The following is a 17515-nucleotide window of genomic DNA, read 5'->3' as shown; positions in this document are numbered from 1 at the left end:
ATGGGTCAAGTTTGAAAATTACATACAAAGTTTCTGTTAAAGACTGGACGATCCTCTTCTTGCTTATAAATTCAGATAAAATTGACCCCACTGTACTCGGCCCTAAAAATCTTAGAAACATGGTGTCTAATCAGATGGACATGGGCAGCAACAACACTCAGGTAGGCTGTGTTTAAATGACAGAATGATTAACGGGGGATCCAAAATGTGCCAAGAAAATAATAATAATAAAAAATAACACACCATTAAACCACCATCACCAATCTAAACCAGTGATACAACAATTTTCTTAGCATGGAGATGGTGGTTTATAAAAGATTCGATTACAATCTACAACACGTGCATTTCAGAGTTGCACCCAGCATGGTCTTCTGCTGCTGCAGCCCATTTGTCCCTTTTGTAGATTTAGAGATGCTTTTCTGCATGTACTGCAGTAGACAAATGGCTCGTCGGTTCATAGCTCCAAAACATGAACTCTAAAATGACAACCAACAGATTATCACAGAGGGACGCAAGCACAAGCCAGATGTTCATGTAGCCCTGTTTATTACAAATACTGTAAATTCAGGTATTTTTATGCTCAACATTGTTAAGTTATTTACAGTATGCTTGATTAGTAATAAAGTAACAATATAGGCGAGAATATTAACGCTAATGATGATGATGTTGTGTCAGTTTTTGAGCCATTCTCATCTTGTAGAGCACAATTTGTAAAACATGACAATGACGACAGATTCTGACGTCTGAAATCTGAAGCATTTTTTTCTCGATACCAACAACAGAATACTGCTCTGTGGAAAGTGGAAACACAAGAGATGGTTTGACTGCAATCAATGTGGGACTTCCTTCTGTACAGAAACTACAGTACTTATTTGTTGCATATGTAGCGTTAATACCATACTAAAACAAAGCCTTTGCATTTTAACATTATTTGATCATGAAGGTAAAAGCCTAAACAGAAATGTTAGCATTAACACATTCTACATGCATTACCAATTTAAACTTTTATTTTTGGCTGCTTTCAAAATACATCATTATTTTGTACAGGTGACGAGCAACGTGACGACTGATAACCTGTACATATTGAACAAAGAATGTCATTTATGTGCTTTTCAGTGGCATCATCACTGAATATAATCTTTTACAAGATATCAAATGTCCATTCAGAGAAGAACACAGAGCTTTTTAGATCTTTGCTGTGGATCTAAAGCATAACTGCTACTAAAGCCCATTTAGTACAGCAGTTCTTTTCCTATTAAAATCCCAACTATAAATAATAGCTGAGCAATCTCTATAAACTATGCTAATCTGCACCATTCCCATCAAATAAAACATAAATAAAAATACAATCGTAAAAACAACATTCATACTACAAAACACAAACAAACAAAGGCATGATTGCAGCAAATGTAGGTCCCCACTGGGGCCCCTTCTGTGGAAGACTGGACTCATCCATCGTCATTATCAACAGTTCCTCTTCCTATCTGCTGTACATCCATCTATCGCTTCTCCTTGGCTGTGTCCACAGAAGCAGACGTCTCCTGCGGAGCTTCAGGTGGCTCTGTTGTTGTGTCCGTAGTAATCCGAGGTTTTACCTCTTTTGCGGAGCTGGAAGCTACTCCGTCTTTTGTGTCGCTCTGAGTTGCTGGAGAGCTTTCCGCCTGTTTTACAGCAGCAACATTTTCCTGCTTTACTTCGTCTGCAGGAGGTGCGTCTCCCTCTGTGGCAGCTATCGCTTTGCCCGTCATCTTCTCGCTCGTTTCAGCGTCCGACTTTTCCTTTGCTGCTGGTGTTGTTCTGTCTTCTAGAGGAGATGTGTCTTCCTCTACTGGGGGGATCCCCTTTTCTGCAGGGCTTTGTGGCTTATCTTTAACGTCAGCCGCACCGTCCTCCATCATCTCCTCTTCCTCGTCTATCTCGTCCTCTAAAGGGGGGATCATCTGTTCTTCCCTCCCACCGGGGAAGACCCTGTCTGGGTAAATGAGCTTCAGCTGCTCCTCGAAATAGTCCTCCAGGTACAAACCCGCACTGCCGACCTCTGAGGTTGGCTGGTAAAAAACAAAATTTCAGTTAAAGCAAAAATAAAGGAAATATCAATTAAATAAAGCATGACTGGCATTTACAAAATAAAAAAAAAATACATAAATCAGACCAACCTTGTAATACTTAGCACAGTTGAAAAAGATGAGCCTGACATCTGCAACAAAGCCCTCAGGACTGACATAACTTTCACCGTCTTTTGCCTTTGACTCCAGCTTCCTCTTTACTATTGACAAATCCATCGGGGTCTTTATAAGTTCTTTGTACCGTCTCGTCTCCTACGTTTAGAAGAAGAACAATAAAAGTTGAGCACCTAATCCAAGTGTTGTGTGAAACTCTCTCAAAAGTTATGAATCACTTTCATATGAGAAGATAGTTACAACAGAATTTATATAAAGTTACTGAGAGTGGAATGAGTAAAATTAAAAAGTACACGAGAAAAAAGTAACACATTGGCAAAAGTGGGAATAAAAACCCCACTTATTATAGTAAATAAAAATTTATAGATATTTTTTTTGCCTCATTTTACTTGAAATAATAGCACCGTAAAATAACATATCTAAAATAAAATAACATAAATAACATATCAGAATGCTCTACAGAAGTTTTGACTGAACATTGAATGCATCTTACTGAAGGAGAAGCTGGCTGCTGGAAGTCGGTGCTGAAGTCGTTGCAGAAAAGACGAAGAAGCAGCCTCTCACATTTCTAGATTTAAAAAAATGTAAAACTTTGTGTAAAGTTTAAAAAACAAAACGGTGAAAATGTGTAAAAATGTAAATCTTACAATTTAATTGAAAAATGTACAAAGTACAAAGACAACACATCAAATATTGATTAAAGAAAAATTCTGCATCACATCACAGTTTAAATAAGGCTAAGTTCACACTGCAGGTCTTAATGCTCAATTCTGATTTTTTGTCTGCTTGTTCACACTACAAATAAAATGCGACAGCAAACGTGCTCTAGTGCATGCGCAAAAGAAGACGTCACACAAGAAGTCTCTCTGTTTAGAACCAGACCAAACAATATTGTTTGACTGATGGCCTTAATATAAAGACTTCGGACTTTACGTTTCCCAATTTTTGCTTTAAGTTATTTTTTTATTTACATAACAATGTAAATAACCTAATAATGATCCTTATTGCTGCTTTAGAGAGGAGCGGTGCTTCAAAGGATAGTTGCAGATTTCTGTCAGAATCTGCAGATTATACAGTACAAATAAAATGTTCACGTTTCTCCAACGTTGTCTTCCCAACAGTTTCACTAACATCTACGCTGGATGGCCAGGATGGATGGCTTTTTATTTTATGTTCACACTTTGGTCAGTGCTAGATGTTTTTTTAAGGCAATGTTGACAGTGATACCCATTTAGGTTGGCTGTGTTTGGAGATGTTTGCCTGATAAAGTTGTTCAGCTTTCACGTCTGTGATTTTAACCTGAGCCATTAGCACTAATATACCACAAAACCATTGCAGATATTAGCTGCTGCACCAACAGTGCACTGGCCTGTCCCCTCTCCTCTTTAGCCTCTATGGAATGCAGTTTCATTGATTTTAAATGATAGTGACCAGAGAGATCTTACATAACTTTGGGTTTAGAAGCAACATTGTTGCTGTCCCTATGAACAGCAACAATGTTGCTTCAGGGACATGAGAACATTATGAAATGCTATTCTGAAGTAATTTAACCATTTTCCCCCCCACAGAGCAGGAAATCTATCTCCAATGAGACTTTTAACAGGCTCAGACTTCTTTGATGCTCTTTTTAAATCCAACCTGACCTGCTGCTGTTAAATAACCAAATTATAGTTGTAAGACAGCGGTCCCCAACCCCCGGGTCACGGACTGGTACCGGTCCGTGCGTCGTTCGGTACTGGGCCGCAAGAATTTAGGCTTGGGTGTGAAATTTATGGTTTTCAGGGTTTTAATCTTTATTTTTTTTAATAATTTTTATCATTAACTCAATTTCCCTGGGTCTTTTCCCGTGTGTTATGAATTCATCTTCTGTTTTTTTGGTACCGGTACTGGTTTTATTTCATTTTATTTATCCGCGACACCTTAAAGGCTGGTCCGTGAAAATATTGTCGGACATAAACCAGTCCGTGGTGCAAAAAAGGTTGGAGACCGCTGTTGTAAGACATGTTTTTCATGGCAAGTCAGACCTTTCGTTTTTCCATTATGTACTAAAAAGAAAAGAAACTATGATACAATGCACTAGAAACTCAAACTAAAATCTTTTCAGTTGTAAAACAGAGGGTGCAGGCTGAAGGACTGAAACTAATTCGTGGACATAAATGTAAATGGCAGCTTGATTAGCATACCCTTCTGTCAACAGGTGGAAACTTTTCAGAGATGGGGGCATCCTTGCTGTCACAGTTGTACTCCATCTCGGGAGAGACAAGGTCTCGGCAGAATGAACAGAACCACTCGCCGCTGAGGAAAGATGTACGGTGAAGAAAAGCAGTTAGGAAACGCCCAATGATTGGACACCTGTTGCTGAATAAGATTAACATTTTATCTGCATAGAGCAGCCTGCACAGACTAACAAGCTAACTATGGGCAAGAATAATAACCATGCGCTCAACAGAGAGATTTTAGACTTCATCAATGCCAAACGGAGAAGGGATTTAAGACCAATTTCTACATTTATTCTATAAAGATAAAAAGGTGGAAGGTACAGAATTTTTTTTTTATTTCAGAATGGTTGAAGAAAAAAAATCTGTATTTTATTATGATGTTGATGGTCCAATATGCTTTATATACAACAACTATTACAGACAATAACCATTTCAACTACACATGGCCTGTGGCCATCTCCCTGTACAACGCATCCACTTAACACACTGTTTGCTGCTACAGCTACACATGTTTCTTTTCCAACTATTTATTTATGAGTGACTTATGTATGTATGTATGTATATATATGTATATATTGTACTATTCTTAGTTAGTGTATTGTCTGTCTTGTCTTAATGTTGGTTTAAAATGGAGCACTGTAACAAAAAATAATTTCCCCCAGGGATCAATAAAGTATTCTGATTCTGATTCTGACAATGTTCAGACCAGCTAAAATAGTCTAACAGAGGTTTTAGGGATGAAATGCACTCCTCCTCATGCACCCTGTCCACCTCTTGTTTATTCATGTGTGTCTATGCATGATCCCAAAAAGGCATCTCTCACCTGGGGGATTCATTCAGAGTGGGAATGTGACAGGCCAGATGAAAAACTTTGGGACACTTGTCGCAGCAGAGCAGTTCTCCTCCGTTCTGACAGACAGCGCACCAGTCCTCATTAGGATCTTCTTCGGGCTCGGCTCTCTTTTCAGACTCTGGCTGCGATTGGGGCTGAGGACGCCTGTCTTTGGAGTCTGATCCAGGGGGTGGTGCTGGTGGGGAGACCTTCTGCAGCTGCCGGGGCTTAGACTGTGCTCCAGTGCTGCTATCTGGCAGGCTAGAGCCGACGCTGGACTGCACCTGTAGGTGGGAGAGAGTGAAAAAGGAGCAATGATTTTGAGGCTGAACTAATGTAAAATAGCAGCGGAAGCCAGTGGTATCCCTCAGCCTCCTAGCAGATGCAATAATCCTATGTCGCCTTTTTCTCAAGTTCTGGCATTCACAAACTTGGATGCTCAGTCTTTTACAGATAAGGGTTAAAAATGAAAACATTTTAAATTTGATGCAAGCAACATGCTGCCAAAATCACCACTACTACTGTACTAATACTGCATCCCTGCTCCTTTGTGTTTGGGAAGTGAGACCACCAGCTGTGTTTTTGAGAGCAGTAATGTTTTCTCATAGTTATTTGATAAATGCTCAATAAGTTCAGGCCATTTTTGCCAAAGATTTTCCAATGGATGATAGGTCTGGACTGCTGATAGGCCAGTTTAACGCCTCCAACGTTTACTTTGGAGCCATGCTGTTGTAATATGAGCAGAATGTGTTTTAGGATTGTCTTGCTAAAATTAGGAAGTCCTAAAAAAAAAACAAAAAAAAAAACACATTGGTGCATTCACATGTCTGAGCATTATGCTTCTCTATACTGTCACACATTCTGGAATTTGAACTTTTCTCCAATGGTGAGCTGAATGCTTTCTCTATTCAGGACAGAAGACTCCTGGAAATGAATTTCAATTCTTGATCTTTTAAAACATGACAAGTTTCCCAGCAGGGATGTGTGCATAAACTGGTAGCTTAAACGCTGCTGCTGTATATCAGTTTTGTCAGAATAAGCTGGCATCAAGGAGATCGAGGTTACTGCTCAGTTGAGTTGAGTGTTGCACATACCAAAGTAACAAGTTATTGTAATCACTTTACATTTTCAGTAATGCAATAATGTACTAGATTCAGTAATTATGCAAAATTTACAATTATTTTCTTACTGGCATTGCAAAAGGTTCTCCAGTTATCTGCACTCTAGGCAAATTAAAAGCTTTTTCCTTCCTGCCCATTTGCGCTAAAGTCAGATGAAGTGCAACGGTCTACAGCGGATATATGGGCATTACTTTTATTTTTACTGTATGAAAGGTGAAATGCAAGCTGCATGCAGAACAGATACAACTGTTTAATACTGCTAACAAAACTCAGTCTCTACAAGCAGCTCCACAAATGGCATGCTAACACAAAGCTTTGTTAAATCTGATTATATGCTGAACCCAGCCCGGCAGCCAGAGCCTGAACTTCAAAAGGTAAAAGCAGTGTTGAGCAGTTAGGCTTGAGTTATTATAGCCTGACTGCTATATTATTTACTTACATTTTCTTTGCATGCAAGACTTACCCTTTGCATTGTCTGGATACCAACAATAGTTTTCAGTGAGTTGTCAATCAGATGCAGTGATTTTCACCACAGATTTTCCTGTTTGTATACTGTATAACTATACACTGTATTTATAATACTGTGTAGTCACAAGCATTCTGTGTTGATTCTCAACTTTGTCTCTTATCCACAGACGGTTTATATTTCAAAAAGAATAACCACCTTTTTTGAAAATGGGCCGGTAATATGTCAAAGATCGATTTTTAATACGTTTTAGGAATGATACATTTGGATCAAAATGGCAAATCTGTAAATATCCTAAGTTTATAAATGCCACTCTTACGAAACGGACTTCGTCGTCGTCCTCAGGTTCGTCCTTTATGACAATAACAGGACCCGGAGAGGTTCTCCTTCGTCGCTTTAATGCAGGAGCTGATGGTGTCTCGGCAGTCTGCTTCCAAGAAGTCGTCCTTCAATACAGATTCCCACAGAGCAGTGTTTGATTTTTTTTTTAAAGAAAAAAAAAGTCTGCTATACATTCACAGTTAATCCATGATCACAATAATAAACTACAGGATTAAGTAGCACTGTGACAGATGCTCTGCTCACTTCTTACCCTGTGCTTCTGTCTGAAGATGATGGCTTTGCCATGGGGGAATTCTGCCTCCCTCGACCTTTAAAAGGAGGAAATTTTTTTATTTATTTGAAAACCAATCCCAAAATGGAGCTTTTAACTCAACTTCAGACCTTAAAAGCCATTTTTTGTAAATGAAAAGATCAATGTACAGATAATGACCTGCCATGTGATTAAGCATGGCTGTTTTGTCAGCAGTTGCTGAAGCTAGAATAGGAGGGAAATTGGGTTTGGGTACAGAGACAGTGATGGAGGGGACCGATCCACCAGGTTCACTCCTCTTGAGGAAAGATGACTCTGGTAGGCATCTCTAAAGGAAACAACGCCAAACAAAGTTCAGTTATCAGCAAATGCTTTCACTTTCTGGACTCATGTTGTGTCAGACTGAAAATCTTTATGATAACGGTCCTACAAACCTGGTGCAGTGACATCTGTGTAGCTGCTCCAGACGTGAGAGGCTGTGGAAAGCGGGAAACACCCTGTGACCCATCTGTAGGTTTAGGGGGGAAGCTGGAGGTATGGATCAGATCTCTCAAAGACTATATGTAGAAAAGACAAGTTCAAAGAACACTTAAAAGACTTAAAGATTTAAAAAAGAAAGAAAAAATGCATCAATTTGTCCCACTGTTTCATTTAGTAAAGGAAAAACAAACACTGATGTACTTAAATTTAACAAAACCTCACAACCTGACGTACCTGAGCAGCTGGGAAGCTCATGTTGTTAAGCAGAGATGATGTGGGGCTTCGAGGGTTGGGGTGGGAACTTCCATACCTGCGTCCTTGCTGTACCATGTTGGGGACACCTTGAGAGGGAGAGGAACCTCCATGGATAGGTCTGGTTGGTGGTGGGGGGCCAGGTAGCCTGACGTTTTGGTGCCATGACCACGAGTTAGGAGGGGGCCCCCTGGGGTGCTGTTGGGAAAGCTTGTCAACCTTGATCAAAGGAGTATTCGGCAAGATTAAAAGGCTACAGTATGTAGAAAAGTCCACGATATTTAAGAATATCTATGACTACATTTCATTCTTAGGCAGCCAAGGACAGCTTGAAAGATCCCTTTACCTGCATCTGGAGCTGTGCGAGTGTGCTCTGTCGCTGCTGAGCTGAAAGTGAAAGAGCTCCAGTGGGTGCTTCTGCTCTGGGACCTGTCTGGTGGTTGGTGATCGGTGGCCTACTGGGGCCTCTTTCTACTACCAGGGAACCTGCCCCAAAAAAGACAAACTACTACATAAACCGAAGACGCAGAACTATTTTTTTTCTTCATGCAGTTTATGCCACCATCCCCAATATATGGAACCTAAATAACCCAAAGAAGTCCACGAATATTAATCAGTAGGATACCAAATGACTCAATATGACAACAGTCTGAACATCAGACTAATGTCACCATTTCTCTGATTGGATGATGGAGTGACTGAGGCAGCTCTTATGTGCTGATGGTCAGGTAAACTGAAAACAGTGAAATAACTTTAACATTGCCATGGACTGAGAGGGTGATGACCAAGAAAGAAACCTCTCCTCCAAAATCGACACCTTCAGGCTCAACTGAAACTTGCAGCTGTCCATGTGGACAACTTGGACGCTTTCTGGGGAGAAGTTTTATGGTCAGACGAGACAAAGTTTTATCTAATTGGCCTCAAAAACAAGGCGTATGTTTGGACTAGTAAAGATAAGGCTTTCATAGCAATGAACACTGCAGCACTTGTCAAGCACGGTGGCTGCAGCATGATGTTCTGGGACTGTTTTGCTGTCAGTGTTACTGGTTTATTGTACAGATTGGTTAGAATACCAAAGGAGTAGGACTTTCCTACAAATTCATCAACTTCAACTCTGATCATCAGCTGGGTGCTCCAACAGGACAATCATCCCAAACAAGCCATTCCAAATCTGAAATGGATAAAGCAGGCTAGCCTTAAGCTTCCCAAAGCCTCAACTATACTGAAAATTTGTGTACTATGCTTAAAGGCCGGGCCCTGTGCCATGAAATGAACCAATTTAAACGACATATAACAATTTTGCCAAAAACAGTTGTCAAATATCCAGCCAGAATTACGCCAGAAACTTGTTCAAGCTTCTGGTTGAGGTGCAACTTCTTAAGGGACATTTAACCAGATGTTAGTGGGGGGTGTTTATATGTATTTAAGTCTGTATCTATGCCCAGTGTAGATTAGAGAAAATCCGGAATAAATTCAAACTTGTGCGCCCAGTTCTTTTTTTCCCTAAATCGTTAAAGACGGATGCTGTACGAATCATTGCATCCTGCAAAAAGAACAGTTCAAAGAAATCATCAAAACCAAAAATTACCAGTACAGTCATGCCCATAGTGAGTCATCATTAATCATCAATCATGTAAACTTCTGACTACAACTGATGTAGGTTCATGCACGTGCATCAGCAAGATAACAAATGACTCAATACAACAATGTTAATCTTATGCAACATTTACCCAACCTAAAAATTCTCCAGTTTTGAGTGTGGGGGTTGCAGGTTTGTGTTTTTGTCCTTATATGCTTAAGCTGTGCAGAGACTTTTATAAAATATATTTACAGCCACATCTCCACATTTATTTTTTAACCAGTTGTCTTGATGTATGCTCAATCATCCAGGTAAGTAAATCCTAAAATGTTGAATCTGTACACTAGTTGCTCTGTTGTTGTCAGGCAGCTGACAGTAATTAAATACGACATACTATAACTATCTTAATTTATTTGGCACGTTATCTGGATTTTAAAGAAACGATTGTCAAGAATTAGGACCATTCATTCATGATCATCATCATCAAATATGAAAATAAATGTGAGATGAAGGCTCTATGACTACCATGTTTTAAACCATTTTAGACCATAGCTGTAAATGCATAAAATTTACAACAATCACTTTCAGCACTGATAAGCATAATTGAATTTGAACTTTTAAAAACATACAAAAAAACATCAGTAAATTTGTTGAATAAATAACACTAATGAGCAAAGGTACACATAAAATTTGGAGTTATTTCTGTTATCAAATGCTTGACCATAGAACAACCCAGTCATAACCTTTCTACTGTAGGGTCTTTGCCTCATGTTATAAAGTGTGGAAATCGGGCACTATAAAAATGGATTTGAATTTTTAGGGCCCACATGATCCTTTCAAATGTGCTGTTCTGCAGCCAGTTAGCTTTTGTTCTTGCTACCATCAGTATACATTGCCTCTTATACATGAGAGCAGCTGACAGCCTTACCGAGGTCTACATTTGTAGCCCAGAAACCGGAGCGACACTGGAATCGAACTGAGCTCTGAGGGACGATGGAGGGACTGCAGTGTGCTCTCATCAGGTAATGGATCTGGTAAAGGAGCTAGGAGGAGGAGAAAAAAACAGGGACATTTTAAGGTCACTGAGATTACCAAGTTTTGCAGATAATATTACATATTAGAAAAATGACAAAAACAAGTAATAGCTACAATGTACTTTATAGTGTACAGTAATCCACATTGCTGTTTGATGCTAAAAGTTACACACCAGTCTCTTGCAGTAGAGCAGAGCTGTCCCGCTGTGGCTAGCTGTGGCCCATTTGGTGAAGCTAATGACGTGGTCTAGGTGCCTGCCTAGAGAGTTGACTTCTTCCTGCTGCTTTTTCAAACCCAACTCATGGTCCTTAGTTAAAGCCTGGGGGGAAATGTGTAAGTTTATTTAAAAAAATTAAAATTAAAATTAAAAGAAACCCAAACATCACTACACCTAAAGAAATCAGGTCACACGTACCTCAAGCTGGTTAACCAGAATCTTTCCCTTCCTGTTGATCTCCATTATCAAGTTACAGATGGACTTCTTTATTTCATTAGTTACAGCTTTCCGATTTTCCTCAACTTGCTGCAGTCTGTGAAGTGAAATTCATATAATGCTCACTTTAATCTGGATTTTATTTCAGTCTAATTTTTAAGGGACTTTATTATGCTTTTTCTTTTCCACATGTTAATTTTAAACGATCAGGTCATCGTGTATGCCAGAATTCCCTGTAGCCATAAGCTCCAGATTTAAACAGTGTTTTCTACTCTTGACTCTACGCAGGTGGATGTTGTTAATATGGCCATCTCAAGCACACAGAGCTGGCTGTGAGCACAGCGGCCCCACCCAACTGCTGTTTACAAAGCGCAGCCAATCAAAGGAAGGATGGTTTAAAGGGGAACTGCTAATTTTAGAAAGCGGATCAACTGAGAGTCCGCATTGAGGCCCAGGAAAAGTTAAATAAAGATGACTTGAAACAGCAAGTCACATAAAGCTACTGGAGTGGAATCCAAGAATATAAATCAAGTGGAAATCCCTTTTAATTTAATTAAAACCAAAATCCTAAATTCATACAGCTCAATTTTCCACTTCAATATTTTTTATGGCAAAACGCTTTATATCTGCAGTGGAGCTAAAACAGGTTCTCTGATCAAGCTCCAGCTGTGCAGAGTAAATTTACCCGCCGTTGATGCAGCTGGATACTTCCTCGATGGCTTTTCTTTTCTCTTGCAGCTGCTGCGTCATGGTCTCGAGACACTGCCTGTGGTTTCTGTATGCATCCTCTAAAAACTGGTAGCTAAACACAAAGATGTTTAAGCATGAATAATCAGGTACAAATAGACACCTGTTATCAAACAACACAACATGGAAAAATTGTGTGTTTAAAAGCTGTGGCAGGCTTAACCACAATGCACTTAATTGTGCTGCAACACCATTGTCTTAAACAGCTATAAACCTACTGTGAATAGAGAAATACATTCTCCATACTTGTGATCTTTGTGCTTAAGGAGCTGACAGTCTCGGCAGGTAAGTCGGTCACAAGTCTCACAAAACAGCTTCAGCGGTTCCTGCTTGTGGATGTCACAAAAGACGGGTCTCTGTGTGGATAGGCTGACAGCATCTGGTGTATAAACAAGGAGGGAAGCGTAACGTCACAGATCAGGAATGTCACGGAGAAGAATCACCATGTTAACAATTACAGGAAAAACAGGTGGCTTTCCTGGAAAGAAAATACCTGGAGACATCTCCTCCTTCTGGCGTATGGTGTGGTCCCTGGTAAACTTAACCCTCTGGTGTGCCTCAATGCACGTGACACACAGAAACTCCACGCACTCCACACAGTAACCTGTTGCCTCTGTGTTGTCATCACAGCTCATGCACACCTTTAAAGACAAAAATCAATGGAAGGGTAAAAATAAAATCAGTTGTGTAGTTACAGGAATGTGGTATCACAATAAAATCAAAGCTCAGGGAAAGGAACAGCTCAGGTTATAAGCTCAACGACTAACCTGCGTGGTTTTCTCCACAGTGCTGCTTGGCACCTCGGCAGAATCCTTTACAAAGAAATTGTCCAGCACATCCATCTCCCAGCACTCTTGTCTGCATACTGGACATCGAATGCCCACCACTGGAGTGAACACAGACATTACTAAAGACATTAGCTCAAAAAACACCATACGAAACACGGCCGCTTAAAACAAAGCTCATCCCTCAGACTGCTCTAAACACTCCATTTCAGACAGTCTGGTTCTACTCTTGATTTTCTCCCTTTAAGGACTTTATTTACAGGATAATGCAGAACTGCATGAGATCTATATGATGTCTAAATAATACTGTAATGAAGACTCTTTTAACACTAGGAAGGCCCAGAGCCCAGCCATTTGGCTTTTCTACCTTTAAAACCCGGAGAGCAGCCAAATGGCTGGTAGGCTTTTAGCTAAGCTTTAGCTTCAGGCAAGTGGAAGCTAAATTGGCTAGTCATTCATATGTAAATTGGGTTGTTACCTGGGAATTCTGGAGGGAGGGGAGTGGGGGTGTGTGGATGAGGGGGTGGGGGAGCTGCTAAAAGCGGTGAGCTTCCTTTTGTTTCATCTTGATGCATTCTCAATCATCCAGGGAAACAAATCTCCAAAAGTCACCAACTTGGAGTGTTTCAGTTTGCCATCTTAGGGAGAAATCAACACACATGGGTGTATGTCCTTTGTTGCTGAGATTTATTGATAAAAACAGTACAAAAAATCAACCATTTGTACACATTTTTACAAATAATTATAAAAAGTGAGTGAGTACATTTCAACATTTTCAGCAATCACTCACAATCCTGGCACTGCCATGGTATCTGTAGTCTGCATTTACCTTGGCTTGGCTTCCTGATCAATTGTCCACTACCAAAAGGAAGCCAAGCCCTGCCACCCTTTACAACAAAACAAGGTGTGATCACATTGATGCCACAATGGACGACTGATCAATGCTCCACTACCAAAAGGAAGCCAAGCCCTGCCACCCTTTACAACAAAACAAGGTGTGATCACATTGATGCCACAATGGACGACTGATCAATGCTCCACTACCAAAAGGAAGCCAAGCCCTGCCACCCTTTACAACAAAACAAGGTGTGATCACAGGGCTTGGCTTCCTTTTGGTAGTGGACAATTGATCAGGAAGCCAAGCCAAGGTAAATGCAGACTACAGATACCATGGCAGTGCCAGGATTGTGAGTGATTGCTGAAAATGTTGAAATGTACTCACTCACTTTTTATAATTATTTGTAAAAATGTGTACAAATGGTTGATTTTTTGTACTGTTTTTATCAATAAATCTCAGCAACAAAGGACATACACCCATGTGTGTTGATTTCTCCCTAAGATGGCAAACTGAAACACTCCAAGTTGGTGACTTTTGGAGATTTGTTTCCCTGGATGATTGAGAATGCATCAAGATGAAACAAAAGGAAGCTCACCGCTTTTAGCAGCTCCCCCACCCCCTCATCCACACACCCCCACTCCCCTCCCTCCAGAATTCCCAGGTAACAACCCAATTTACATATGAATGACTAGCCAATTTAGCTTCCACTTGCCTGAAGCTAAAGCTTAGCTAAAAGCCTACCAGCCATTTGGCTGGTGGCGGGTTTTAAAGGTAGAAAGGTAGAAGCCTGGGCCTTCCTAGTGTTAAATCAACTGATTGTAAAGGTCGTATTATCAGCGCTAATTAAGCCTGTTTCAAAAACAGAAAGAACAGTTTGAAACTGCTGCAGAGAAATTGAGATGACACAGTGGACTTCTAAGGAGTCAGAAATAAATCAAGCATAACTAAAACGAATTTTTCTGCTCAGGAACGTAAGCAAATAGCTGTGATTTGGGATCTAAATCAAAAAATAATAATGCCTGTTTTTTGTAAAATTTTAAAATTCATCCATAACAAGAAAAATTATATTTCAGCAATAACAATATAATTTTGAGTAAAGAGCGTACGCATTCTGGTGGATTAACCATTACAGAAAGATAAAAAAATGATTTTGGTAATTATCACTACTGTTAATTTACGGCAGCTGTTACATAAACTTTACATTGGGTGATGGGCTAATAAATGAGTTAAGCACTATCTCTCTCTCTCTCTCTCTCTCTCTCATATATATATATATATATATATATAAAAATTCGTTTTAGTTATGCTTGATTTATTTCTGACTCCTTAGAAGTCCACTGTGTCATCTCAATTTCTCTGCAGCAGTTTCAAACTGTTCTTTCTGTTTTTGAAACAGGCTTAATTAGCGCTGATAATACGACCTTTACAATCAGTTGATTTAAAAGAGTCTTCATTACAGTATTATTTAGACATCATATAGATCTCATGCAGTTCTGCATTATCCTGTAAATAAAGTCCTTAAAGGGAGAAAATCAAGAGTAGAACCAGACTGTCTGAAATGGAGTGTTTAGAGCATGTATGTGTGTGTTAAAAATTTAATAGTAATGATTGCATTTTTATCTTTTAAGGCTTGTAGAAAGAGCCATTTCAAATATAGGGGGCTGAATTTTAAAAATCAGATATGTTAAAACACATGAGGTGTATTTAAACCATGAAGTTTATTGTGATACTTCAAAAAAATAACAATTTCAATTAGACTTTTCTAAATAGACTTTGTCTCTAGTAGTAACATTTCAAAAAAATTGTGATAATGTTCTTCCCTACTTTCCTAAAATTAATTTTTAAAAATTTATATTTTTATATCACTTGTTTATTGTGTTTATTTATTAAAACTTGGAACTTTTTTGTTGCAATTTTCAAACTCTCATATCTTTAAGACATATTAAAGTGTGCAGCATAATGCTGGAGATTATCTATCAATCTGTAGTAGCTGTTATCCATTTCAGTGTATGTGTGTGTGCGCATGTTTGGGGGAGCGGGGACAGTTGTCAGTCCTAGAGATGACAGCAGGACCAACAAACCTTTCAACATCATTGGCCAAAGTCTAGAGGCTGGAGTGGAGAGACAGCAGGAGTTGAGTCAAAAACTCCTGCCGTGAGTCAATAAGGGACAAAAGATCATAGAAAACTGCTCTCCTTTATGGACATGGACTGTTCCACTCCATACTGATGCCCGATTTAGACTAGACCCCTTTTAACTCCACGCAGTAACCTTCCACCTAACCCACTGTGCGCCTCCCGATAAATCTAACATTACATGACTACACAGTAATTTGGGGGAATTGATGTGGAATAGCCCACACATAATCAAAACGTCATGGTTTGCTTATCACAGACAAACTTTATCTGTGAGCCAATTTTCCTCACATGACTTGCTGTTGTCAACTTGGCCTTGGGTGTCGCGTCTTGGTTCGGCACTCATGAAGGGGGCAGGTAGGCACCTCTTGCAGAAGGAGTGGAGACACGGCAGGAGTTTGGGCTCCCTGTTGTGAAAGCTCAACTTGCAGACAGGACACGTATCCATGAGCCCGAATGTGGCTTGCTGTTTCAGTCTCTCTTCTTCCGCTGGTAAACTTTCTGCCTCGTTTTCCACGATGATGACAATGTCGTCGTTTTCAGCAGTTTCGGCACTTTCGTCCATTGTCTCAGTCGCTACAGCTACCCGAGCTTTTCAATCAGTTAATCAACACACTTAGCGTTACAGTCGAAAACAAAGAACAGCTTTTATTCCTCTGACTTAAAGAAGATAAATATTAAACGATTACTGCATTAAAACCAAGGTTCATTCATGCTTCACGCAGTATTGCTTAACTGTACAGCAGCTTTAGTTAACTAAAGTGCATTTCTGTCCTTTAGGGAAGCTACGTTAGCATCGTAGCCTAGTTTTACTGTGCATATGCTAAACGCGTAAAAAAACACTCCATGGTCTGTGGCGGGTCTTATCAAAACAACAGAAAGATAACCGCACACAATAAATTATTGATTTAAACAAGGCTACACATACTGTGTTCTAAAGCTCACATATTAGCAGGGATTGTCGACTGTCTGTGTATTCGCAGCTAAAAACACATACCATATAATACCCACACGGCACCGCGTTATTTTAACGCGTTTACGGTGTCCTGGTGAGGACAAACTACACATGGAACGACTTGATATTTTGACGAGATATTATAAGATAAGATAAGATAACCTTTATTAGTCCCACACGTGGGAAATTTGTTTTGTCACAGCAGGAAGTGGACAGTGCAAAAGTTATGAGGCAAAAATTTGAATACAATAAGAATAAATACAGTACACAACTGTACAGAATAGAATAAAATAAAATACTATATACAGTAGAATAAAATAAAATAAATATACAATAAGATAAAAATAGAATACAAATACAAATACTATATACAACTGAGTAAAAATACAACGATGACAGAAAGGATTATTGCACTTAGTATTATTGCATATGTATGGATGTGTGTGCTTGATCAGTTAAAGTCTTTATTATGGAGTCTGACAGCAGTGGGGAGGAAAGACCTGCGAAATCTCTCCGTCCCACACCGTGGGTGCCGCAGTCTCCCACTGAAGGAGCTGCTCAGTGCTGTCACAGTCTGCTGCATGGGGTGGGAGATGTTGTCCATCAGGGATGACAGCTTAGCCGCCGTTCTCCTGTCACTCACCACCTCCACTGGGTCCAGAGGGCATCCTAGAACAGAGCTGGCCCTTCGGATCACCCTGTTCAGTCTCTTCCTGTCCCCAGCAGAGATGCTGCCGCCCCAGCAGACCACGCCATAAAAGATAGCAGAAGCCACAACAGAGTCATAGAAGGTCTTCAGGAGTGGGCCCTCCACTCCAAACGACCTGAGTCTCCGCAGCAGGTACAGCCTGCTCTGCCCTTTCCTG

General features: G+C 39.9%; 1 protein-coding gene across 3 annotated transcripts; it reads right to left on the bottom strand.

The window, feature by feature from the left end:
* Nucleotides 1-519: 519 nt before the first annotated feature.
* Nucleotides 520-16724, bottom strand: trim24 (tripartite motif containing 24). Of its 3 annotated transcripts, none has more exons than XM_080887913.1 (19): nt 15986-16724; nt 12704-12822; nt 12430-12577; nt 12183-12315; nt 11875-11991; nt 11172-11286; nt 10929-11075; nt 10650-10764; nt 8489-8628; nt 8125-8361; nt 7845-7967; nt 7591-7738; nt 7411-7468; nt 7138-7264; nt 5223-5515; nt 4364-4475; nt 2674-2748; nt 2157-2318; nt 520-2048 (listed from the first exon to the last, which is right to left on the bottom strand). In XM_080887913.1, exons 1-19 carry the CDS (start codon nt 16257-16259, stop codon nt 1500-1502), a joined length of 3192 nt encoding a protein of 1063 aa, XP_080744039.1. In that variant the 5' UTR covers nt 16260-16724; the 3' UTR covers nt 520-1499. The 3 variants fall into 3 exon arrangements, with proteins under 3 accessions (XP_080744039.1, XP_080744040.1, XP_080744041.1); XM_080887914.1 differs by having other exon boundaries at nt 7147-7264; XM_080887915.1 differs by having other exon boundaries at nt 8125-8340.
* Nucleotides 16725-17515: the final 791 nt, after the last annotated feature.

Source organism: Rhamphochromis sp. 'chilingali' (assembly GCF_963969265.1).
Source record: "Rhamphochromis sp. 'chilingali' genome assembly, chromosome: 7".
NCBI classification, from domain to species: domain Eukaryota; kingdom Metazoa; phylum Chordata; class Actinopteri; order Cichliformes; family Cichlidae; genus Rhamphochromis; species Rhamphochromis sp. 'chilingali'.
The sequence above is the reverse complement of the archived record's forward strand: the minus strand, read 5'-3'. Positions and strand labels throughout refer to the sequence as shown.

Excerpts from the sequence above, each read along its gene's own strand:
- trim24 (XM_080887913.1), bottom strand. The coding sequence starts at position 16,259 with ATGGACGAAAGTGCCGAAACTGCTGAAAACGACGACATTGTCATCATC. Across the intron at positions 11,992-12,182 it reads CTTAAGCACAAAGATCACAA|CTACCAGTTTTTAGAGGATG; the intron begins GTATGGAGAATG and ends CTTTGTGTTTAG. Across the intron at positions 8,629-10,649 it reads GGCTACAAATGTAGACCTCG|GTTCCCTGGTAGTAGAAAGA; the intron begins GTAAGGCTGTCA and ends TTTTTGGGGCAG.